Here is a 27,995-nt window from a genome sequence, read left to right on the forward strand (position 1 = left end):
TTGATTTATAATGTTTTCCCAATGTGATTTCGTTAGTATAATTACTATATTAAGTAGATTTTAATCAAATTAATTATTTATAATGACATTTATATGACTTAATACGAGTTATGTTTGTTAAAATGCATAAAAAATGCATAAAAATTGCATACAAAGTTAATATGACTCATAAGCTAGATTAATATTTAGCTTAATTAATAATATTTCAATTAAAAATGTGTTTATTTGTATTTTACTTCGTAAAATGTACCTTTTTCCTGAATCCATTCATTCATTCTTTTATTTCAGATAAATATCCACAGACATTTATTCTGAGAAATATCAGACTATAAAAACAAATTATTTGACACACCATCTATATGGTACAATTTTGACAATGTTTAACAATGTTAGTGATTTTTCTAATTAAATTAGTCACCGATTTCATCTTAGTGTATAGTGTTGTATGATTTCATCTCTTGTTTTTGTAATATTTCCATGTGACCATTCTTGTTGCTCTGCTTTCGCAAATATTAAAAAGAAAATCATTGCAAAAATATGGACAGCAGCAATTATTCTAAACATCAAAGACCACTGATTGGCTGTATTCTAGAAGAAAAAAAACAAAACAAAACATGCACTTTAAAACTTTTTCCATTTTAGGACGATTTGTGATCCGCGTAATACGTTGTTCCCACTTTTTGTTGACTCAACGTGAGGGCGTAAGCGTACCGCTATAATAACTTGACCAATAATGATGCGTTGTGCCTACGTCATTGCGTTGCGCCTACATCATTTCGTTGCGCCTACGTCATTGCGCTGCGCCTAAGTAGAAATAAAGTATATGCTATAGTGTTGTCTGTCACAGTTTTATTTGATATGCCACAACATAATTCTATCTAAAATGATTTATGAAAATTTAAGGTTAACACTCAAGTGGCTAGGTAGGCCTAATGTATTGTGTGTCCTCGAAAAACCTGCTCTTATAAGGATTTGAATGTGATCATGGTACGATCGATCAGTTTTTTTCGAAAAGAGATTATTATTTGTTTTCAATCGAACACAACATCAACGTCACGAGTAATGTAAGTCTGTTCAAAGACTATTAAATAGTACCACATCTGTCTGATTCTACGTTATTTTACAAAGTGGCCTTTTTCCTCACGACGAGGCGGCACACGCACTACGCGCGCGTGGTCATGTGCGTTCAATCGTACCCGATACTTACATCTTCTTTAATCAACCCTCCAAGAATAAGTGGATAAATAAAACCAACCACACCGGCTGTAGATGTTACTATTCCTACAATTATTTGTGAGTGTTCCTTTGTTATCTCCATTATGTTTGTAAATGTGCCTGTATACATTCCACCAGAAGCAAACGCCACTGTAAGAAGTACAACACATTCGGCTGCATGGTTTTCAAAGTATCCAATACAAAATAGACAAATACCAGGTATTCCCATATCTACAAAAAAGTCACAGAAATTGTAACAAATAGGCATAATAAAGAAGATAGGCCAAATTATGGAATGCAATGGAAAAACCTAGGAAAAGTAATACTCACCAAATAAATAGAACTTGACAATGATATTTTGGTTGCAATAATTTAGGTTGTGAAATAACAGCCCAGTTAAAAATGATTATTGAATTTTTGTTGTGTAATAAAATTACATTGGATTCTATATAGCAAGCCTATTGTTTTTAGTGTTAACCGTTGTTTAGAAAAAAAAAACGATGAATGAATTAAATCATATTCTTTTTTTAAAGACATAAAACCGTTTTATCTTACGTAAAATCATAATAAACTTTCTAGTATTTAAGACATTCAGGTATTCCCGCCGAATGATGACGTCAGCAGCCGCACCGGACAAAAGTGAAACCATAAATTCTAAAATTGATGGAATTGATGTTAAAACTGCAATCTATAAATTTAGAAAATAATAACACTTCAGATACATTTTTTTAATTTCAAAATGTGACGTTATAAGAGATCAGGATAAAGTAAAACACAACGAGGGATGTGCCGAAAAAAGACAATAATTATAAGAGGCCCACAAAAGTGAAGTAGACTTACAATTATATCAAAACAAAAAGAGAAGTTTACTTACATGTATTGTAGTAAATCCTAATGTCAATAAATAACTTGGTCCTTCGGTAAGTATAAAAAGATAACTAGAACTGAACGACGTTTGAGCAACAATTATCGACCACACTGCAGTTGATGTAAATATATCACACCACGGAACCGGTACATCCTTTTAAATAAAAGTATTAAATTGCATGTGCATTAGTAGGCCTAATCAATGTTATGAAATATCATTCTAGGGGTTAATCAATGTGCTACTTGAATAATTGTATTTATAATTTATTTACTTATTTAATTGGCTTCCTTTTTTAGTTTATACCTCTTTCAATTTCATTCCATTCACTTTATTGCAAAACAAAAATAAGTATTATTAAAGATGTATTGTCCCTTTGTCAAATTCCAAAAAAATAAAAATAAAAATATTTCGAAAAAAGTGGGTCATTTTGAAGTATTATAATAGTTATTAACTTTCACCAAAAAATAGTCGAAAAAAAAATCATTTAACTGAAATACAGACGTTTCTTGGTTAAAAAAAATGACTTTCACTTCCAGTCAAAGTTTTTGATCAAAACATATCTCATAATGCAATGCGCATATTTGGCTACTATGTATGCATAATCATAAAACTTTCTCGCGATCTGTGTGAAAACACCTTCTCAACCGTGACAAGTTGTAAACAATCCTAATTAGCATCATGCATAATGTATACTCATGGTTTGAAATCTTTGTTTACTTTGTTTTCCAGACGAAATGTAATCAAATTAATGTAGCTATTAATTACGTAAAATTGTTGTTTTTGTCTCGAATTTTCGACTTAAAGTGAATAACTTTAATATTACTTTGATATGGCCAATTAAAATTTAGTATATTTTGACCTTCATTTTTTTGGTGTTTCAAGGGACAATACATCTTTAAGCATTTGCTTTCTTGGTGACGCAATCATTATTTGGAAATAAATGTTATTTTTTTATAAGTATATAATCAAAAAATCATTCCGCAAAGAATAATTTATTTTCTTATATATGTTGTAATAGTTTGTCTAAAATACAGGCAAGTAAGCATTGGTAACGCAAGTTTACAAGCTCAAGTAGTATACGTATGAAACGCCATACGTGCTAAAATAATTATGTTTTTACTAATATTAAGTAAAAACTCCGTCTGGCAGCCATACTAGTTACATTCAAGATGTTCTACCAACATGAGAAATAAAGAGGAGTAGAATCAAGCTTTGAATAAGCCACTTTGTACCTTTAACAAAATTATACACTTTCGACGAACCAAAAATGATACACTGTAAGAGTTAAAACAGTATTCATATGTCAAACAATGAGCTTTCTTCCAGTTTACTAATTTCCTTCGTAAATTTACGAGTCAGGTAATACTTATTTTAAGGTGGCATTAAAATGGCCTATTTTAAAACTTATATTATTTTTAGTCTGTAGAAGGACAATTTTTTTTTCAATTGAATTTATGATACGATATTATTTCTTAATGTAATTTTTACAACTAGGTTCAATGAAATTTGGTTGGTTTATATTTGATATACATACAATATACAAATATAATGAAAACAAAAAAGCGTTTAAGCAATAAATCTAATGAGGACTATTTCAAAATAATATTCATTTATTTTGAAATCTGTTTATTACAGGATTGATATCGAATGATGGTAAGATTACCTTATTTTGTACTTCGAGTTGAAAACCTTTCAAATATTCAACTTCCTTTGTTGAAACATAAGGATCGTCAACTGGGTCGTCATAAATGAAAGCTATGCAAATTATTACAAAAAGAGCACAAATAGAACCTACAACAAGAATTCAATGGTTGCTTAGAATATTGTTGAGAAGGTTATCTTTTTGTACAATAACCAATATACGAATGACCGATTTGGGGTAGGCTTTTCTCAAGGTTGTTTATTATAAAGAATATTGTATGCTTACTTAGTGGCATTAGTGAACATTATACATACTATATAGACAGTATGGGTTGTTTATCAATAATATTGAACTCACTGTAAGTATAATATGACATCGGCCATCCACCTAAACTGGAAGAAGTAGCAATCCACGTAGATAACGGGTAACAGCAAACTTCAGCTATGCACGAGCCTGTAAAGAAAACGTTACCGGTAGTTAAGGCGCCGCGTGAAAATGAAACATTGACGTTCGATTGGATTGCCGGCGCCGGACTGGAACATGTGTGAAAGACCTTTTAATAAGTAATTCTGGATTTTCTTTATCAAAATGTCGATTGCTCAAATCATTGAACTAGCTCATTGAGAACGATTGTTTCGAATTTGTTGTCGGTCCATCCTTGTTTTACTTTGCGTTGCGTCCAAATGGGAACCAAGCCATCAAACCAGAAATTAGCTTTCTTTTACATTTTAAATACTTTACCAGAAAATGCAATTGATACCAATGTACTCCGTTCAGACGGAACAATCCATTTTCTTAAAGTGATGTATATCCCCGGCATGATTAATCCCTGAAAGTAAATAAGGGGGTTTTACGTCATTTTTTTCAAATCGTAAACACAGAACATCAGCTAATCACTATAATGTGTAGAACATGTTTTAAAATAATAATTTACACGCGATTAGATTTATTGTTTTCCATTTGTTTATCAATCAAAACCGACCATAACGTAACTCAGAAAACTATACTTGTTTGCAAGGACCGAACTTGTGTTTTAAGAGAATGCTATTAGCTTACGAACTTATTGCACTGTCATCTGAAATCTTCGTCACATTTAAGTTCTGTTCTGATCTTCTGTGGTGGCATTCCATCTTTTTACCATGCTTATAATGGTAATGTTGAGGTTCAATCTAGTACAGAAAACACAAATATATGCTAAACAACTCGTTACTGCTACAAAATATCGTTTCATTTTAAAAGCGACTAATTTTAAATTATAGCGAATGCGGTTTGAGGGAAGAACACACAATACTATGCTCTTATTATATTACAACAATGAAACCCGTCACCCGTTAATACTAGTAATAATAACGGTAGTCTTATCATGGACTTATAAGTCTACTACAATGTTTTCTAAGCCCTTTAGGCTTACATGACCCGATTCTGCTACTGTACTGTCAATAGGTATGTATCTGTATAACTATTTAAAGTGTATGCTGTCTGCATAAATGCTGTACAGTACTTTTAACATACATATATTATAGAAGACGCTATACAGATACTACCTATTGACAGTAGCAGAATCGGCTGCTTACATACTACATAACACACAAAACAATGATACATACAATATTCCTAAAATAATCCCCCCAAAAAAGAAGAAAAGCAGAGGATACGATAGTATTTATTGTCATTTATACAACAAGGTACAAATAAAATTTGGTTGGTTGATTACATTTTATATAAATACAATAACAAAGAAATTACAGATCTAACAAACTTGACATTAAATACATGAATAGAATTATAAAAAAATGAATTGAGAGGGTGATCGGGATCTTGACATTGTTATTGACAGTTTTAGGATGTCCCTTTCATGAAGTGAAATAAGAGGTTCAAGGCTAATGAGGAATCATTTACACGACACCATTCCGTTCTCCAGCAATTTGAAGCTCTCATATGAGAGCTAACCTGAACAGTTTTCACAGGAGCTCGAGTGAAAACTGTTTACCCATCCTACCAAAATAAGAAGAAAAAATATGTTACAGATCATTCCAAAGACGAACAGATGAAAAGATAAATGGTTTGTTGCCATAGTAAACAGTGACTGATTTTGAAACATTAACCTCGGAGGACAATATGGTGTGATAAGTGTAGTATGGCGAATTGAGTTCAAACTCTTGTAACAGTCAACAGAATCTTTAAATTAATTCTTTCTTGGATAGGAAGCGAGTGGAGATCTTTGAGGATTGGAGTTATATTGTCTAGTGAAAAAGGTGCAGCACTATTCTGAATCAGTTGTGATTTCAGATTTTGGTAGCCCATATAAGATAGAATTGCATAAATCCAACCAGAATGTTATGTAGACATGTACTATTCTCTCAGAGTCTCAGTGCTTTGTTGTTGAGATTTTTCCTAACGCTACAAATCTTGCAAATTCCTACTTAAGCTGCACAACATACGCCCGTATTCTTAAACCGGACTTTAGTCGTAGTTCGAAGTTCGACTTGGAAAATTCGTAGTTCGAGCTATTACTTCAAATTCGATTCAAAAACGAAGTAGTCGAAGTTTGCAGTTCGACTTAATGAAGTCGAGCTTTTAGTCGAGTTGCACACGTCTGGGTAACAAAGGCTATACATTGGCCAATGACAAGAGAGTATTTGAGGAGCAGACGAAATTTTGCGCATTGATATCACTTTCTATTTCTTACAACACTTTTTACGCATCAGGACTATATACATGAAAAATAATTTTAATCGTTAATTATTAGAACAATATCAGTATTAATTTAACAGTGAAGTATATTTGATTAACAACAAATAAAATCTTAAAAATATATTTAGGAACCATGGCGGTACGGTAACTTTTATATTTTCTAGGCCCCCAACAAAGTATGATCGCCACGAACCACGCACTTCATAGCGTGACAAGAAAGCGCTAGGCCCCCTAAACATTCCATCGCGTGGTGAATTGCCGCATCTCCCATTGTCGCTATGGCGTGACGTAGCTCAAGTCGGACTTGCGCGAAGAAAATAATGTAATTTGTATACAGTTGTTGTAAATAAAGATGATTTTCATTATTATAATTTATACCAATGTATATTTAATTAAGCTAATATAAATATAGATATTTCATTCTTCAATATCTGGCCAATATAACAACTCAATGACTGTTACGTTTTTTATAAACATCGTTTAAAAACCATTTAGTCGACCATTTAGTCTGCCCCCTCCAGGACTAAAAAAATCGATCAAAATCCGTCTCGATTTAGTCGAGGTTGGCCTGATTTAGTCGGTGATTTAGTTGAAGTTCGGTTTATGAATTAAAATGACGTCATTTTTTTAGTTTTAGCTCGAACTATGACTAAAGTCCGGTTTAAGAATACGGGCGTAAGTTTACAAACTTTTAAAGATTTTAAAACCATACAGTATAACGTGACTCTCAAGCTCTTACGCCCGTATTCTTAAACCGGACTTTAGTCGTAGTTCAAAGTTCGACTTGAAAAAGTCGTAGTTCGAGCTATTACTTCAAATTCGATTCAAAAACGAAGTAGTCGAAGTTTGCAGTTCGACTTAATGAAGTCGAGCTTTTAGTCGAGTTGCACACGTCTGGGTAACAAAGGCTAAACATTGGCCAATGACAAGAGAGTATTTGAGGAGCAGACGAAATTTTGCGCATTGATATCACTTTCCATTTTCTTACAAAACTTTTTACGCATCAGGACTATATACATGAAAAATAATTTTAATCGTTAATTATTAGAACAAGATCAGTATAAATTTAACAGTGAAGTACTTTTGATTAACAACAAACAAAATCTTCAAAATATGTTTAGGAACCATGGCGGTACGGTAACTTTCATATTTTCTAGGCCTCCAACAAAGTATGATCGCGACGAAACACGCACTTCCTAGTGTTACAAGAAAGCGCTAGGCCCCCTAAACATTCCATTGCGTGGTGAATTGCCGCATCTCCCATTGTCGCTATGGCGTGACGTAGTTCAAGTCGGACTTGCGCGAAGAAAATAATGTAATTTGTATACAGTTGTAAATAATAAAGATGATTTTCATTATTATAACTTATACCAATGTATATTTAATTAAGCTAATATAAATATAGGTATTTCATTCTTCAATATCTGGCCAATATAACAACTCAGTGACTGTTACGTTTTTTATAAACATCGTTTAAAAACCATTTAGTTGACCATTTAGCCTGCCCCTCCAGGACTAAAAAAATCGATCAAAATCCGTCTCGATTTAGTCGAGGTTGGCCTGATTTAGTCGGTGATTTAGTTGAAGTTCGGTTTATGAATTAAAATGACGTCATTTTTTTAGTTTTAGCTCGAACTACGACTAAAGTCAGGTTTAAGAATACGGGCGTTAATCGGTGATTTAGTTGAAGTTCGGTTTATGAATTAAAATGACGTCATTTTTTTAGTTTTAGCTCGAACTACGACTAAAGTCAGGTTTAAGAATACGGGCGTTAGCCTCACACTTCACCATCTTGGAACAATTGCCCATAGATTGAAGGAGATTTGGAAAACTTTGATTAAGAAGCCGGGACACAGCTATTCTGAGGACATCCTTATTGAGTGACACTCTTATTCTGAGGACATCCTTATTGAGAGGACACTCCTATTCTGAGGACATCCTTTTTGAGTGGAAACACCTATTCCAAGGACTTCCTTATTGAGAGGACACTCCTATTCTGTGGACATCCTTAATGAGAGGACACTCCTATTATGACGACATCCTTATTGAGGAGACACAGCTATTCTAAGGACATTCTTATTGAGGGAACACTCCTATTCTGTGGAAATCCTTAATGAGAGGACACTCCTATTATGAGGACATCCTTATTGAGGAGACACAACTATTCTAAGGACATTCTTATTGAGGGAACACTCCTATTCTAAGGACATCCTTATTGAGGGGATTCTGAGGACATCCTTATGGGGTTGGGGACACACCAATTCTAAGGACATCCTTATTGAGAGGACACTCCTATTCTGAGGATATCCTTGTTGAGGGGACACTCCTCCTATTCTGAGAACATCCTTATTGAGGGGACACTCATATTCTGAGGACATCCTTGTTGAGGTGACGCTCCTCATAAACACATATTCTGTTGACATTCCTATTGCGGGGACATTCCTAATCTGAGGAAATCCTTATTGAGGGGACACTCCTATTCTGAGGACATCCTTATTGAGGGAACATCCTTATTGAGGGTATACTCATATTCAGAGGACATCCATATTAAGGGGACACTCTTATTCTGAGCACATCCTTATTGAGGGGACACTCCTATTCTGAGGACATCCTTATTGAGGTGACACTCCTATTCTGAAAACATCCTTATTGAGGGGACACTCCTATTCTAGAACATCCTTATTTAGGGGACACACCAATTCTAAGGACATCCTTATTGAGAGGACACTCCTATTCTGAGGATATCCTTGTTGAGGGGACACTCCTCCTATTCTGAGAACATCCTTATTGAGGGGACACACCAATTCTAAGGACATCCTTATTGAGAGGACACTCCTATTCTGAGGAAATCCTTATTGAGGGGACACTCCTATTCTGAGGACATCCTTATTGAGGGAACATCCTTATTGAGGGTATACTCATATTCAGAGGACATCCATATTAAGGGAACACTCTTATTCTGAGCACATCCTTATTGAGGGGACATTCCTATTATGAGGACGTCCTTATTAAGGGGACACTCCTATTCTAGAACATCCTTATTAAGGGGACACTCCTATTCTAAGGACATCCTTATTGAGGGGACACTCCTATTCTGAGGACATCCTTATTGAGGGGACACTCTTATTCAAAATACACTTTCGGGTTAAATAAATGATGGACAATCTATATTAAGGAGATACTTTGAGGGGTCTTTATATGAGTTCTACTATATGTTCAAATGACTACTAAATATAGTAAAATTTAATATATAATACAATGAGACAATTAAAATATATAGTTTTATTTCGGAATTAGTTCAATATTTAAAATCAAGACTTGACGCTTATTGACTTTAAAATACTTAGTGCTGTCAGGGAAGAGTGAAATTAATATCACTCTTCTCTGGTGTTGTCCACCATTCTGTAACAGCCGCTCAATATAATGTCTTTACTCTCATTACAAGTTAATACTAACACACTTTATCAATACTATTTATTGAAAGTATGATCAAATAAATTGTTATCTCATCACAATGTATGTATAAAGTTATAAATAATTAAAAAAAACAATAAATAAATAATCTAAATACATTGTATACATCGTACATTTCTATCTTAAAATCATCTAAAAGTCGAAGAAAGTCAGGTCTCGGGTCCATTCTATAGTCGTCGCGGATTGATTTCTTCATCAGTACTTCTATGAATGGTATTTAGTCACCACTTTCATCTTGTATAGTGTTGTATGATTTCATCTCTTGTTTTGTAATATTTCCATGTGACCATTTTTGTTGCTCTGCTTTTGCAAATATTAGAAAGAAAATCATTGCAAAAATATGGACAGCAGCAATTATTCTAAACATCAAAGACCACTGATTGGCTGTATTCTGAAAGAAGTATATAGATATGATAAAATGTAGATAAATAAGATAAGCTTTATCGCAAATAACTTGATACATCGCGAGGAACGTCATTGCACAGTGCATGATGGGAAGGAATTGGTAGAAAAATTAAATAACGTCAAAGATCTTATATACTAAAGATAGGACACTCTCGGAATTTTACGTGCAATTCATGTAACACACATGGAGCTCATTTTATAGGGCGCCCTCTCACTCAAACGAGTAGATTTATGGATCAGATATGTCTACTGTATTGTAACTGAATACTCAATTTTTTTCATCACAATAATAGTATATGATCTTTGGTTTATTCCAAAGATCTTATATACTACTTTTCATCCAGCAGCAAAACAGTGCATATTAGGAAAATATATTAGTCAAATAGTGTGTTATAAACAATTAAAAAAGAACAAGAAGTCACTTTTTAAAATCACTACTTCGACTATTTTATTGCAGTAATTTTTAGGAATATATTTATAAACAATCATAGGCTTAAGCCTACAGTCATGACATGAAACAGATTATGATAGTCAATTCTGAGACAATTCATACTAGGACTACTGCATTATGTACCCATCATTTGCCATGACATTCATTTGTTATTATAATTTATTTAAAACCTGAGATAGCAATTAGTTATGTTATAGTAGTCTCAGTTTAAAATTAACTCAATAACTATTGCAAAATGATGCACGGGCCACCCAGAGGAAATATAAAAAATGTAGAAACATTGAAATAAAATCATCATATTTACAATTATTCAATCATCATACCAGACCGTCGTAATGATCATTATTTCTAGCCGATAATGCACAGACCGGGGCGCGTACAGATCTCCTACAACTTTACCATACCTCATAAATGTGATACTTTAATTAATTTTTTACTCTTCTTCTTATCACTGATTATGTCTTTGTTGAAAAATTTAACAGCATAGAATATGCGTAGGTTTACGTACGTTTCAATTAGCAATGTTTCAATTGCTGGTGAACAAAGATTCAACTTCATACCAAATCTATGTAACATGGTAGCGATTTTTAACTTTATTTTTCTGCTGATGTTTGATGTATGTAAGTATTTGTTAAAGTTAGAAACAAAAATCTTTTCACAGATAGATAGGACATTAACTACATTGTCAGTAGGCATAATTAATCCTCCGAAGTCGTTGTACTGGTTGATGGGCATATAAGACTTAAAATGTGTTAGGAACTGCCTTGGGTCTTCCAGTTTTCGATTGGTTTCTCGCATCGCACTGTTACAGATATCACAGTTGTGCTTTACACTTACTTTCTTGACGACGTAACCGGCTACATATACTAAAGTATTTAGCTGAGTCATCTCAAAGTCTTCTAAGCAGCAGTCGTCGTCAGTGGTGGCATCGTTGTCTTCTTGATCGGTAACATGATGCGATTGTGGCGTTGATGATGATGATGATGATGATGATGATGATGATGATGATGATGACGACAAACTGATGGTGCTTTAAGTTGTTTCGAACACTCTTGATTAAATGCGGTGGGTCGAACAGCGCATACACTTTGTATGTGGTGTCTGTCGTACGTTGACTGTGAAGAAAGTAGGGCTTAGTCTTCTTTATACCCAAGGTATGAAACATCCTTCTGTTGTTCGAACCCTGGTCTGCTATTACAGCTTTAACAACTAGTCCAGTTTTAAAAAGCCGAGCGAGACACTCTTTCAGAAGAGCGGTCTGTGTGTCACCATACGTAGCGCCATTTGCTAGGAAATATCCAAGTGGCTGCTTCCATCTAGATGTCATACTCCTAACCATGAACACTAGCGCCTGTGTAGCAACCTTCTTTGTTGTGCCAATGCTCCCATAGTCTTCTAACCCTTCCTTCCATGCAATCTTTATAACGATTGTATTTGATGGCAGCTTTCAGGGACATTTCATCAAGGGACACGGCCACCACACGTTCACGTTCGTTGAATGTTGCACATCTAATTTTTAATGATGAAAAAGTGGCATCATTAAATCCTGGTTTCACTTCGACTCGTTGTAGCCACCTTTTCAGTGATCTTGGGTTGGAAGGACAAACATCTTTCTACAAAACCTGTAAGCCTTGGGACCTTGGAAATGTAACGCCATTGAAAACAAGCGGTCTTTCACTGTATAACGACGGCCCTTTGGTTTATTCTTGCCAATTCGTAGTTGACCGGCAAAGAAATCTAAGGCATTAGTACTCATGTAGGTTTTAGCTTTCTGAATTATACTTTCGATTTGATCACCACCTGCTAGTTCAATGATGGTAGACTGTATCTTCTTCATTTTTGCTTTAAGTCGGCATACCCTCACTCGATATTTCAAAGTACTGGCATGTCTTGAAGTTGACGGACATGATTGTCTAGCCGGCGTCTCATTTAAGGGTATCGGTATATCTGGAAATAAAAAGGGAACACATGCATCTGTGATTGAGAATGATAATAATAATAATTATTATTATAATATTAATAATAGTAGTAGTTGGAATCAGTCAGTTAGTTATCCAATCAGTCAATCTAGACTTTAATAAATAACAGTTTGTGTATAGGGTATATAATGCTTACTTGGAACTTGGCACTCATCTTCAGTCCTGTCTTGTGTTGAAGGAGTCACGGTAGACGTCATAGCATAGTTATGATCAGAATGATGACGGGGAGCCCCTACACAAAAACAACAATTAAGAATAAGTACCACGTCACACAACGAAATATTAAATGCCAACATAACTTTTTTTGACAGGCCAAATACGGTAAGTATAAAAAGAGAACATTAGTGAACGATATGTTTGTATCAGGAAGAAAATAAGAACTTTCACAATCTAATTATTGTAATGTATTTTATTAGTACACTAGTACTATATTCACTTACTTGTTTCACTGTGAACAGTCTGTAACGTTCGAACATTGTTTTCTGGAGTTGGTGTTGCCTCCGAGTGTCTTGTGGGTAATTTACGCCGAACTGTTACTTGGTGTGGTGGATTTGGGACATCAAATATTGTAGGGACTGCATTCCATACAAGTCTTCTTGTGACCATCAGTATTTGAGATTCTTCGAAATGAATATTGCACAAGCGGCAATTACGATGTAAATAGGAACTTGGTTTCCTTCTCAAATCCGCGCGTCGTGTGTTCTGGGCCCATTTTGCACACCTGTAAATTAATAATTGTCTGGTGAGTTTTTGCTTTATGATAATTAACGTTTACGTAATTATAGGACGTCTGCGTGCATGCTAATTGATTTTCAAATTGGTTAGGGCCTAAAGTCAAATACTTAAGCCTAACCTAAAACCACTAACTAACGGTTGAATTTTATAAATATTAAGTATAAGATTCAATTAAAAATTGTTTGTTAGGGCTACTCAACGGATAAGTAATATAACCAGGGAACAATAAAAATAGTGTAATTTCACTGTTATTATAACTAATGTCCTAGCCTAATAATGATAATAATAATCATTCCATGCGTTAATATACTGTAATGTACGTAACGGCTAGTTAAATTAAACAAAATAAAATAACCATGAGACAAAAAGCAAATATTAACCATGAGACGGAAAGCATGAAATAATTAAGATCACAATTTGTTTATATTAAGTATTATTATTATTATTATTTGTATAATGTAAAAAGAGGGACTACAGCGACATGCCAATTGGGCTTCTTGTAGTCTTTCGACCAAATTTTTACTTATATGCCAACAATTGTAATGATATAATATTTGGTCAATAAATGTTTCTTGAATTGAAAGTTTTAAAAGTTGTTTAAGGTACTAAATTTTAAAGGATAAAATAATATAACCAGGGAACAGTGAAGAAATTAGTGTAAGTTCACTGTTATATGATTAATGTACTAGGCCTAGTAGTAGCCTAATAATGATAATACTAATCATTTCATACCTACGTTTAAATAATAATTATTAATAATATGCCTACCTAGCCTAGTTTATTAATATATGTATAAATTGAATACACATAAAAGTAAGGTTAGTCCCTACATAGCATAGGCCTAGGCCTATGTTAAGATGTAGGCTACTTATTTAATTACATAAATTTACCTGTTCTTGTCTTTGGGAAAATTGTAAAACTTAAGTTCTGGGTTGGCCTTTGAATTGCTTTTACAATTAATTGCAGCACAGTATATCCCTCCACTTTTTCTCTTTTCATTCATTGTTTCTTAACCATACAAACTTTGGCGCGACTCCTCAATCCCATTTTCTTAAGAATACTGCGATCGTCACGCAAAAGTTCGTTACTCGTTTAAGCGATCGAGGGGGCGCACTATAATTTGACGCTTCTAAAGTGTTACGCGTAAACGCGGGAAGTGTCACATCTTTAGTATATAAGATCTTTGATAACGTACATACGCATCGTGGTGACGTTTGCTATCATTTCCTTCCCATCATTCGTCGCGGACGCTACCTATAGAGGAGTGTTTGAAGCTTAGGGTCAAATGTCAAATCTGACTGGGTTCATGTTCTATTGAATAGCGCATCTCTAGATATGTTTTTTTATCGCACGGCCCGCGCCCGATTTTTTTTCGTACATAAGTTGGGGACCCCTCATGAAACGTCACAAAATAAACATGAATAATTCATCAGTTAATTTTTTTGTTCCGTGTGTACCCAAGCGTATAGCAACAAGTGATTACAACTGCGATACGATTCTTTCTAGGCCTAGGATCGATTCTAGGTCAATTCATGTGATTGCCTTCGCGCACTCTTCTTCACACACACACCACCTATGCAAAATGTGTCGAGGCTAATCGACAGCTAGGCAAGACATTCAACTAAGTAGTAATTAGACCAACCTAACTTATTTCTCCATGATTAGACATAGCCCATAGAAAGCTTAGACCCACAAGAAGAATGTGTATAATTTGTGTACTGTAATTTTTAATTCTGCTATTTTATTATCAAACAATATGCATGTACTCAAATGAACTTTAAAAATGCGCATTAAATTATGAACACATGAGATGGAAAGATTAGAACCACGAGAATAAAAAATGTATTTTTGTGTAATGTAATTGTTTAATTTTGCTGATTTATTACTTGGACTGTGTCATACCTAACACTAACACACACGTCACACCCACACAGACTACTAGAATAGACAGGGCCGTAGCCAGGATCTGTCAAGGGGGGGTTCGGACACTAAGTATTTGGGTCACTGTCCCACTGTCACTGTGTTTCCCTTGTGGCCCGGGCAACAGCCTTAATTTCATACTAAATGTTGTTTCTGCCACTAAATTGAAATTGAGTTCCATTTCATCGTATACCATCCGGACACGGAACTTGATAGGCTTAGTCATAAAGTAGTTACAGAGTTGCAGGGCATTTTATCATTGTTGACTGTTTGGATATTAGCCTAATTGTTAAAACGACCTTCACAACCAAAATATTTCTTTGTAATAAAATCTATTTTAAATGGAACGCTACAAAAATAATTCTCTGCTTTATCAGAGCATGCATCCTAATAACCAGACAAGGACGTGTCTTTATTACATTTTACTATCAATCTATTTTCAAGTCACGCAATCCATTTTTCAACAATACAGTAGTATAATAACATTTTGATTGAATAGTGAGGGATTAGTTACAGTTTGACTTTGAATAAACAATTGGTAATTTACTGAAAATCCAAAATGAACTTGTGTTATAATACAAAAAAAATTATTCAATCAAAGAAACGCTCTACTACACATGAGAAATAGATGTCGGTCGATAAACTTCTGACGACGGCTAAAACAACGACAATCAGCTAAATGTTAGTAATTTTATTTCATCTCTGGCTTGTTACATTTTTCATGACACATTACCGGACTTCCCCCTCCTCTCGCAATGAACGACAGTACAGATCCTCCCTATCTAGGCTCGTGTATGTAGCATACTACACGTTATTCACAAATTACGCACGCATAGCAGTGTTACTAGAACCATCACAGATTACCTCTAATGGATCAATCATTCACACATGATTTAAAAAATTTATCGACAAACGAAATATAGCCTATATTCATTCCTTTTAAATATTAAGCATATTGCCAAGGCTAATAATCGATTTGTCCATAATTATTGCGTTTTGCCGGGGGTTTTCCATAACCTAAGGCCAATGTTTAGGCCAAATCATAATTGTGCGTATAGTGTTGTATTTCCGATGCGTGTAGTACCCTATTTATCTTCATTTCCGTACGTTCGTCGTAAATAGGCCGAATTTCCGTAGTAATTTATAGACGTTCCAAAATTTGAACCGTGTTATACCGGTAACAGAGCAAAGTTTGCTTCTTTCTGCAAATTTCCTATCATTATTTTCTTTGTTTTATTTTGAGTGTGGTTTAAAACAACACTTTTGTAAAGTTTATAGTGGATAAATGAAAATGAATTTTTGGAAAATGTGGTTTTAACATCTGACTTTATTTAGCATTTTTAAATGAATTAAAATTCCAAATTATACAATTTAACCTTTTGCTCAATATATTTATAGCAACTGCTTCATATTTTTTGTACAACTTTTTAAAATTATTAATTGATAATTAATTTACATTAATTGAGTACAGTTATTAGAATGTATTACCGTACCAAAAGTACCTTAATCGGAGACTTCCCCGCGACGTTTGCATTGAACGAAAAAAAATTATCATAAATTTACGTGCGAGAATACTATTTGCGGCCATCTAGGGGTGTCATTTAACAATTTGCTTGCTCAAATACTCAGTGTCTACAGCCCTGGAGTCTTTGGGCAACCCTCTTAAAATAGTCCTGCGACCGCCCCTGATAGCTCTATCTATATTTATTTACAGCAATTTGTTGAGGAAACTAAATATATCAATGTAAATAGGTGGTATTGATACAGTTGAGTAGGCCTACGTATCGGCTGGTGGTCTAGAAAAAAATAATCGAATGCCATAGGCCTAATGTAAACTACAGTATACATGATACCATAGATATTATAGTGTAATCTATATATAAATTTACGTAAGGGCAAAAATCGGTAAATCGCGCCTTACTTCTAGAATTTTTACTCGATGGTATATAAAGTTGGTTCGTACTTTCGGTACTGATTTTAACCACCTGATGTAACCCTGTTTACTAATTAAATTGAGTTAGATAATTAGTTATTGACGATTAAAACGAATTTAGGTTCAACGATTTGCCCCAAATAGGGGTGTTTTCCGATCGTGGTATACACTGTCTAATGGATGTCCATCTTGAAAAATACCCGCCACAAAAATGCGAGGAGGCTTCGCATTTTCCTATCTCCTCCTACGATAATTGTTTTTAATAGCTGAAAACCGGTTGAACAGTTCGAGTACAGCATCATAATGTTGAAGACAGGCCGATTTTCTTTAAAAAATACTATTTTGATACATTTAATATACGTTTTTACAAATGTATTGATTTGTGATGAATGGAACATTCCAAATTATTTGGTTTAACCATACAGGTATAGATTTAGATTTATGGGCCCCCTTGGAGAATAAACATAAAATAGTATTGAATGCTGTACAATACTGTTAAGGTATTAACCACTTTTGATCGCAATTTGAATCGCAAATGTCTTACTGTGAGTGTTGGTACTGTTAGATGTAATATAAAAATATATACAAATAAACTTTATTACTGTGAGTGTGGGTAGGCCCTACTGTTAGATTATAAACATATAATATACAAATAAACATTCCAAATTATTTGGTTTAACCATAGAGGTATAGATTTAGATTTATGGGCGGGCCCCCTTGGAGAATAAACATAAATAGTATTGCAATGCTGTACAATACTGTTAAGGTATTAACCACTTTTGATCGCAATTTGAATCGCAAATTTCTTACTGTGAGTGTTGGTACTGTTAGATGTAATATAAAAATATATACAAATAAACTTTATTACTGTGAGTGGTAGGCCCTACTGTTAGATTATAAACATATAATATACAAATAAACATTCCAAATTATTTGGTTTAACCATAGAGGTATAGATTTAGATTTATGGGCCCCCTTGGAGAATAAACATAAATAGTATTGCAATGCTGTACAATACTGTTAAGGTATTAACCACTTTTGATCGCAATTTGAATCGCAAATTTCTTACTGTGAGTGTTGGTACTGTTAGATGTAATATAAAAATATATACAAATAAACTTTATTACTGTGAGTGGTAGGCCCTACTGTTAGATTATAAACATATAATATACAAATAAATAAACGTTATTACTGACAGTTGCTTCTCAACGTTTGTATTAATTAATAATTTAAAAATATATAAACGTCGTAGTGGTGTATCGTAACACATGTACTTTACTATTTCAATCGACTATGACAGTGACAGTTCTAACAAAGTACCGTATTAAATCGCAAATGTTTTACTGTATTTAGTGGTATATTATTTATAGGCCTATAAAACATTAAAAACAATATTTCGTTACTGAGTGGATAAGAATATATTTTAAAATGTTTCCTCTTTGTACCTATCTTCTTCCCCCATCCCTCAACCCTTAATGTTACATACAAAACACAAATTGGGTTTTTTTAAATGAGTCCAAATAAAAAAATTTGACTCATTTTGTTTCTCTCTCGGAAGTAATTCCCAGGGTGCTAATTTTGGTTGACTACATAAATCATTGTGTATATTTATTCGTTTCTGTAAACGACAATGTATTATAGTCCTGCGGTACGTACATTTGAAATCTCCATTTTTTTCTCGCTGGAAATACTGTGTATTCGAGAACCATCTGTGGGCACGACCTAGATGGTACGCGAGCGAAGCGAGCGTGCCATCTAGTATATTAAATTCACTATAATCCTCTATGATGATGATACACTATACTTCATAGCCACACATAAATATTGTAGATAACCGCCGCGTTCCATTTTTAAGGCTATATACTTTATGCATGCTGACTGCCAGTGATCGAAACAATAGGTACGCGGTTGTCTAGCGGTGTTCTTTGTACGATTCGTTCGTGCCCAAGCTCGCGTCAATATCATGTTACATCCTGGGACCAAAAATTCGTATTATTTTTCAGGTGAAAATCGGCAACCAATTCATTTGTTTAACAATAAGGTATGAGTTATTCACGAACGAGTTTACAAATTTTTCAATTTACAAACAACCTTTTGTATTGTGGGGCACGTATTTGGAGGATTTTCAGAGATGAGGGTGTGGTGAGGTATTGTGGATGTCGGGGATAGGGGTTCGCAGTCGGTTAAGGGGGGGGGGGGGGGGTCGCTGTAAAGGGGGGTTCGCCCGAACCATAAAAACCCCCCCTGGCTACGGGCCTGATAGACATGGGCTTTAGAGACTAATAATTAGGCCTAATAGTATTAATAGAAACTATAATTTTAACACGTAATTCTTTAGTAATACATTATATTAAAAAACTAAACTAAACTAAAGGCTGATTATTTCAAAAATCCACACAAAACGCCGATATTCTTTTATGAAATCGCACACAGCGGAGATAGGCCTAGAATCGTATTGCAATTGTCGTGTAATCGCTTCTTGTTGCTATACGCTTGGGTGCACACGGAACAAGAAAATTTAACTGATGAATTATTCATGTTTATTATGTGACGTTTCATTAAGGGGTCCCCAACTTATGTACGAAAAAACAATCGCGGCCCGCGCGCAGGCGCAATGGTATACCAATACCTGATACTTACATTTTCTTTGACCAAAGCTCCAAGAATAAGTGGACCAATAAAACCAATCGAAGCGGCTGCAGATGACACAATTCCTACGATTATTTGCGAATGTTCCTTTGATATCTCCATTATGTTTGTAAGTGTGCTCGTCGCATATATTCCATCAAAAGCAAATGCGACCGTAAGAAGTAAAACAGACGCGACTGCTAGGTGTTCAAAGTATCCAATGAAAGACAGACACATAGCAGGTATTCCCATGTCTACAAAAAAGTAATGGAAATTGTAACAACTTTAATTAGGCATAAATCAAAACTAGAGTGTTGTATTCATTCTTCCGTTCATTCATTAGTTCATTAATTCATTCGTGTATTAGTCCATTCATTCACTCATTCGTTTGTTCACTCATTCATTAGTTCATTCATTTATTTGTTCATTCGCTTGTTCTTTCATTCATGTATTCATTCATTTGGTCAAAATCTATTACAATAACAATATAAGATTCCAAGCAGTATACTATGAAATAGGTGGATATTTAGTTGGTAAAAATTAATAATAGACCTAATGATGTTTTGGTTTCAATATTTTAGTTTGTGAAATGAGAATCTCATAAAATTAATATTGAATAGGGTTATATGTTTTGATGTAATGAATTGTATTGTTCTATAGTAAGCCTATTTGTGATCAAAACATATATATATATAATTTATTTTTATTGATAATAAAGTGCTAATCGTTGTTTATAAAGATAAACGCGGAATACATTCTTAATTTTTTAAAAGACATACACACTTTCATCTTACGCAAAATCATAAAAAATTGTAATCGTATATTAAATCTATCAAAATAGTATTTTTTAAAGAAAATCGGCCTGTCTTCAACATTATGATGGTGTACTCTAGCTGTTCAACCGGTTTTCAGCTATTAAAAACAATTATCGTAGGAGGAGATAGAAAAATGCGAAGCCTCCTCGCATTTTTTTGGCGGGTATTTTTCAAGATGGACATCCATTAGACAGTGTATACCACGATCGGAAAACACCCCTATTTGGGGCAAATCGTTGAACCTAAATTCGTTTTAATCGTCATTAACTAATTATCTAACTCAATTTAATTAGTAAACAGGGTTACATCAGGCGGTTAAAATCAGTACCGAAAGTACGAACCAACTTTACATACCATCGAGTGAAAATTCTAGAAGTAAGGCGCGATTTACCGAATTTTGCCCTTACGTAAGGGCAAAAATCGGTAAATCGCGCCTTACTTCTAGAATTTTTACTCGATGGTATATAAAGTTGGTTCGTACTTTCGGTACTGATTTTAACCACCTGATGTAACCCTGTTTACTAATTAAATTGAGTTAGATAATTAGTTATTGACGATTAAAACGAATTTAGGTTCAACGATTTGCCCCAAATAGGGGTGTTTTCCGATCGTGGTATACACTGTCTAATGGATGTCCATCTTGAAAAATACCCGCCACAAAAATGCGAGGAGGCTTCGCATTTTCCTATCTCCTCCTACGATAATTGTTTTTAATAGCTGAAAACCGGTTGAACAGTTCGAGTACAGCATCATAATGTTGAAGACAGGCCGATTTTCTTTAAAAAATACTATTTTGATACATTTAATATACGTTTTTACAAATGTATTGATTTGTGATGAATGGAACATTCCAAATTATTTGGTTTAACCATACAGGTATAGATTTAGATTTATGGGCCCCCTTGGAGAATAAACATAAAATAGTATTGAATGCTGTACAATACTGTTAAGGTATTAACCACTTTTGATCGCAATTTGAATCGCAAATGTCTTACTGTGAGTGTTGGTACTGTTAGATGTAATATAAAAATATATACAAATAAACTTTATTACTGTGAGTGTGGGTAGGCCCTACTGTTAGATTATAAACATATAATATACAAATAAACATTCCAAATTATTTGGTTTAACCATAGAGGTATAGATTTAGATTTATGGGCGGGCCCCCTTGGAGAATAAACATAAATAGTATTGCAATGCTGTACAATACTGTTAAGGTATTAACCACTTTTGATCGCAATTTGAATCGCAAATTTCTTACTGTGAGTGTTGGTACTGTTAGATGTAATATAAAAATATATACAAATAAACTTTATTACTGTGAGTGGTAGGCCCTACTGTTAGATTATAAACATATAATATACAAATAAACATTCCAAATTATTTGGTTTAACCATAGAGGTATAGATTTAGATTTATGGGCCCCCTTGGAGAATAAACATAAATAGTATTGCAATGCTGTACAATACTGTTAAGGTATTAACCACTTTTGATCGCAATTTGAATCGCAAATTTCTTACTGTGAGTGTTGGTACTGTTAGATGTAATATAAAAATATATACAAATAAACTTTATTACTGTGAGTGGTAGGCCCTACTGTTAGATTATAAACATATAATATACAAATAAATAAACGTTATTACTGACAGTTGCTTCTCAACGTTTGTATTAATTAATAATTTAAAAATATATAAACGTCGTAGTGGTGTATCGTAACACATGTACTTTACTATTTCAATCGACTATGACAGTGACAGTTCTAACAAAGTACCGTATTAAATCGCAAATGTTTTACTGTATTTAGTGGTATATTATTTATAGGCCTATAAAACATTAAAAACAATATTTCGTTACTGAGTGGATAAGAATATATTTTAAAATGTTTCCTCTTTGTACCTATCTTCTTCCCCCATCCCTCAACCCTTAATGTTACATACAAAACACAAATTGGGTTTTTTTAAATGAGTCCAAATAAAAAAATTTGACTCATTTTGTTTCTCTCTCGGAAGTAATTCCCAGGGTGCTAATTTTGGTTGACTACATAAATCATTGTGTATATTTATTCGTTTCTGTAAACGACAATGTATTATAGTCCTGCGGTACGTACATTTGAAATCTCCATTTTTTTCTCGCTGGAAATACTGTGTATTCGAGAACCATCTGTGGGCACGACCTAGATGGTACGCGAGCGAAGCGAGCGTGCCATCTAGTATATTAAATTCACTATAATCCTCTATGATGATGATACACTATACTTCATAGCCACACATAAATATTGTAGATAACCGCCGCGTTCCATTTTTAAGGCTATATACTTTATGCATGCTGACTGCCAGTGATCGAAACAATAGGTACGCGGTTGTCTAGCGGTGTTCTTTGTACGATTCGTTCGTGCCCAAGCTCGCGTCAATATCATGTTACATCCTGGGACCAAAAATTCGTATTATTTTTCAGGTGAAAATCGGCAACCAATTCATTTGTTTAACAATAAGGTATGAGTTATTCACGAACGAGTTTACAAATTTTTCAATTTACAAACAACCTTTTGTATTGTGGGGCACGTATTTGGAGGATTTTCAGAGATGAGGGTGTGGTGAGGTATTGTGGATGTCGGGGATAGGGGTTCGCAGTCGGTTAAGGGGGGGGGGGTCGCTGTAAAGGGGGGTTCGCCCGAACCATAAAAACCCCCCCTGGCTACGGGCCTGATAGACATGGGCTTTAGAGACTAATAATTAGGCCTAATAGTATTAATAGAAACTATAATTTTAACACGTAATTCTTTAGTAATACATTATTTAAAAAACTAAACTAAACTAAAGGCTGATTATTTCAAAAATCCACACAAAACGCCGATATTCTTTTATGAAATCGCACACAGCGGAGATAGGCCTAGAATCGTATTGCAATTGTCGTGTAATCGCTTCTTGTTGCTATACGCTTGGGTGCACACGGAACAAGAAAATTTAACTGATGAATTATTCATGTTTATTATGTGACGTTTCATTAAGGGGTCCCCAACTTATGTACGAAAAAACAATCGCGGCCCGCGCGCAGGCGCAATGGTATACCAATACCTGATACTTACATTTTCTTTGACCAAAGCTCCAAGAATAAGTGGACCAATAAAACCAATCGAAGCGGCTGCAGATGACACAATTCCTACGATTATTTGCGAATGTTCCTTTGATATCTCCATTATGTTTGTAAGTGTGCTCGTCGCATATATTCCATCAAAAGCAAATGCGACCGTAAGAAGTAAAACAGACGCGACTGCTAGGTGTTCAAAGTATCCAATGAAAGACAGACACATAGCAGGTATTCCCATGTCTACAAAAAAGTAATGGAAATTGTAACAACTTTAATTAGGCATAAATCAAAACTAGAGTGTTGTATTCATTCTTCCGTTCATTCATTAGTTCATTAATTCATTCGTGTATTAGTCCATTCATTCACTCATTCGTTTGTTCACTCATTCATTAGTTCATTCATTTATTTGTTCATTCGCTTGTTCTTTCATTCATGTATTCATTCATTTGGTCAAAATCTATTACAATAACAATATAAGATTCCAAGCAGTATACTATGAAATAGGTGGATATTTAGTTGGTAAAAATTAATAATAGACCTAATGATGTTTTGGTTTCAATATTTTAGTTTGTGAAATGAGAATCTCATAAAATTAATATTGAATAGGGTTATATGTTTTGATGTAATGAATTGTATTGTTCTATAGTAAGCCTATTTGTGATCAAAACATATATATATATAATTTATTTTTATTGATAATAAAGTGCTAATCGTTGTTTATAAAGATAAACGCGGAATACATTCTTAATTTTTTAAAAGACATACACACTTTCATCTTACGCAAAATCATAAAAAACTTTCTAGTATTTAGTACATTCAGGTATTCCCGCCGAATGATGACGTCAGCAGCCACACCAGACAGCAGCGTAACTATGAATTCTAGAATTGATGGAATTGATGTTAAAATTGCAATCTAGAAATTAAAATTATTATTATTGTTGTTATGTATCTCACAATGTGACGTCATGATAGATCAGGACAAAGTTTATCTCAGCTAAGGATGAGCTCTGGAAGTCATTTTATAGGAGGCCCACAAATGAACCTCATCGGGACTTTGATTGAAAGGTGGGGGTAGGACGGTGTGGTGCGGCGCTGCACGTCACCATGTAAACCCCGGATCAGAGCTTTGCTAGACTACAGTAGGTGAAAAGAGTAATATACAAACAAAATGACACTCGGAGAGTTTCACTTACACTTGTTGTATGGAATCCTAATATCAATAAATAACTTGGCCCTTCAGTAAGTATAAAAAGATAACTGAAACTGAATGCCGTGTAAGCAACAATTATCGACCACACTGCAATTGATTTGAAGATATCACACCACGGAACCGGTACATCCTGAATAGAAAAAGAATTTGATCAAGTATAATTCATTATTAATTGGTCAATATTATGGAAGAACGTTTTGAGGTTGCTCGCTAGGTGCTACTTGTAACTTTTATATAGTTTTTTATAATTTTTGTTGTGTGAATAAATAAACTTGAAAGTAAGTATAAGTCCAAAGGCAAATTACTGAAAACATGACAATGCTGTGGGTATGTGGCTGGATCTCAATGGAGATACAAAAAAAAAAGCGAAAAGCTAGATTAAAACGATAAAGTAAAACAGCAAGAAAAGTTAGCAGAGCTTTTGGGCAACACAGCCCTTCATCAGTGCGTATAAGTATATTTAAGTAAGCGAAATGATGACGGTGGTACGTTGGGACGTTTCCACATGAGGGCATGGTTGTGGACTGGTCTATTATGGTAGAGGGGTTCTCTAGGAACTTTTAATTTTTCGTATTTAAACCGTCCCTCTGGAGAGCACGGGCTATTGTCGGTATATCTAGGTATAAGCTGCACTCATAGACTACCGATACTACTGTGTATTTTGACTTCCTTCTTGAGCTTAAACCATTTTCATTTTAAATATCAACAGCTTAAAAATGGAAAGTTTAACTCCCTTAAAATGTTTCCAAATAACCACAGATTTGATTTCTTTGTATTTGCTATATTAAAACAATTTAGTTTCATCCCTTCATATTACGGTATCAGGTAAATAATTGTTTTATTTAATCCACATTTTGGCCGAAGTGAATAACTATCTTCAATTTTCAAAACTGTTATTCGTTTGGAGGATACAATTTAATTTAATGGAACGCCGTTTACGCAACATTTCATTTAATTCATATCGATGCATTTCATTCACATGTCGCGTCAGAACATTTTTATCATCGACAGGTTGCATAAAGGGCGTTCCATAGAATTTAATTCAGTGGAGTTTGGAACATATATTATTAACTTTAAAAATATGTTTATGTTTATTACAGAAAGACGAATTGATATCGAATGATCGATTGTTCCAGCTAACGACGTCACAAGACTTACCTTATTTTGTTCGAGTTGAAAACTTTTCAAATATTCAACTTCCTTTGTTGAAACATAAGGATCGTCAACTGGGTCGTCGTAAATGAAAGCTATGCATATTATTACCAAAAGAGCACAAAGTGAACCTACAACAAGAATACAATGGTTGCTTAGAAGATGGTTGTCGAGGTATTTTTTTTTGTACAACTTGTATCAATAAGCTTTCAATACTATTTAACAGAAAGATTCAAAGCAAGTAGACCTACATAACAACAATAACCGATCTACGAATGACTGATTTGTTGGAATTGCCAAGGTTGTCTTTATGTAGGCCTAAACCTAATTAAAATAATATTGTATAAGTTGCTTTGTAGGAGTTATTATACTTTCTTTCTATTTGTTCTGTTAACCTGCCTGAGAAATGATTGTCAACTCCACTATCAATTACTGACAAATAGTCGTTTCATGTTTTGCGTTTTTCTCTAGATTATAAAACTAGATGGATAGATAAAACATACTGTATAGACAGTAGTAAACATTAAACATTTATTGAGTAGAAAGCCTAATAGTACTTTTATAAGTGTGTATTATTAATATTAAACTCACTAAGTATAATATGTCGTCGGCCATCCACCTAAACTGTGAGAAGTGGAAATCCACGTAGATATCGGGTAACAGCAAACTTCAGCTATGCACGAGCCTGTAAAGAAAAGATGGGAAACCAAACACGGTTTCCAAACGTTACCGGTAGTTAAGGCGCCGCGTGAAAACGAAACATTGACGTTCAATTGGAGTGCCGGCGCCGGACTGGAACAGGTGTGAAAGACCCTTTAATCAGTAATTCTGAATTTTCTTTATCAAAATGTCGATCGCTCAATTCATTCAACTAGGCTCATTGGGAACGAATGTTTCGAATTTGTTGTCGGTCCATCTTTGTTTTACTCAAACTTTGCGTTGCGTCCAAACGGAAACCAAGCCATCAAACAAGAAATTAGCTTTCTTTTACATTTTAAATACTTACCCGAATATGCAATTGATACCAATGTACTCCGTTCAGACGGAACAATCCATTTTCTTAAAGTGATGTATATCCCCGGCATGATTAATCCCTGAAAGTAAATAAGTGGGTTTTACGTCAGTAATGCGTGAACGGTGATTACCGTTTACGCAACACGTCAAGGAAATGTTTTCTTGAGTGTGTGTTATGTAACGTACGTCTTTTCGCCCTATCGCCAGTTGTCGTTTTGACGTTAATAACTATGTAGGCCTATGTAAATAGTACGTAAACATCTTGGTCATAATTGCTATTGGTTTTGAAAAACTTATTTAACGTATTTTAATCGGTTTTCCATGTCATACAAGAGTGACATTGTTTATATATTGAACTGGTAAAAAGGCACTAACTTCAATGACGCCTTGTAAAACCCGTAAGACGATCAGCAGACTCGTTCCATTGCCTGCAGCCCACGGGATCATGGCAGACAGTAAACTTTCCAACAGAAGAACTATTACAACTGATCGTTTTCCGCCAATTTTACCAGCTAACCAACCGCCCGGCAGTCCGCCTATTATATAACCGTAATAAAACGATCCAAGTATTTTCTGTTGTGTTTGGTCATCCCAATCATAGGTTGGTATCTGGAAAACGAAATCGTAAACACAGAACATCAGCTAATCACTATAATGTGTAGAACATGTTTTAAAATAATAATTTACACGCGATTAGATTTATTGTTTTCCATTTGTTTATCAATAACAACCGACCATAACGTAACTCAGAAAACTATACTTGTTTGCAAGGA

At 34.3% G+C, this 27,995-nt stretch overlaps 1 protein-coding gene across 4 annotated transcripts; it reads right to left on the minus strand.

Annotated features, from left to right (window-relative positions):
* Positions 1 to 27,343, minus strand: LOC140058957 (sialin-like). 4 transcript variants are annotated; one of them, XM_072104753.1, is made up of 16 exons: positions 27,215 to 27,343; positions 26,800 to 26,893; positions 26,215 to 26,339; positions 25,040 to 25,186; positions 24,616 to 24,759; positions 23,845 to 24,086; positions 19,957 to 20,198; positions 10,007 to 10,284; positions 4,782 to 4,894; positions 4,467 to 4,554; positions 4,083 to 4,178; positions 3,747 to 3,874; positions 2,090 to 2,236; positions 1,771 to 1,903; positions 1,208 to 1,446; positions 1 to 588 (listed from the first exon to the last, which is right to left on the minus strand). In XM_072104753.1, the coding sequence occupies exons 10-16, from the start codon at positions 4,543 to 4,545 to the stop codon at positions 424 to 426; spliced, it is 987 nt and encodes a 328-aa protein (XP_071960854.1). In that variant the 5' UTR covers positions 4,546 to 4,554; positions 4,782 to 4,894; positions 10,007 to 10,284; positions 19,957 to 20,198; positions 23,845 to 24,086; positions 24,616 to 24,759; positions 25,040 to 25,186; positions 26,215 to 26,339; positions 26,800 to 26,893; positions 27,215 to 27,343; the 3' UTR covers positions 1 to 423. The 4 variants fall into 4 exon arrangements, with proteins under 4 accessions (XP_071960854.1, XP_071960856.1, XP_071960853.1 ...); XM_072104755.1 differs by lacking the exon at positions 24,616 to 24,759 and having other exon boundaries at positions 3,747 to 3,838; XM_072104752.1 differs by lacking the exon at positions 24,616 to 24,759.
* Positions 27,344 to 27,995: the final 652 nt, after the last annotated feature.

The sequence above is a fragment of the Antedon mediterranea genome, chromosome 9 (assembly GCF_964355755.1).
Source record: "Antedon mediterranea chromosome 9, ecAntMedi1.1, whole genome shotgun sequence".
NCBI lineage: Eukaryota > Metazoa > Echinodermata > Crinoidea > Comatulida > Antedonidae > Antedon > Antedon mediterranea.

Coding starts and splice junctions, on each gene's coding strand:
- LOC140058957 (XM_072104752.1), bottom strand. CDS start 4,545: ATGCCGGGGATATACATCACTTTAAGAAAATGGATTGTTCCGTCTGAA. Junction 1,447..1,770: donor AAAGTTTATTATGATTTTAC/GTAAGATAAAAC, acceptor ACTTTTTTGTAG/ATATGGGAATACCTGGTATT. Junction 589..1,207: donor GAGGGTTGATTAAAGAAGAT/GTAAGTATCGGG, acceptor TTTTTCTTCTAG/AATACAGCCAATCAGTGGTC.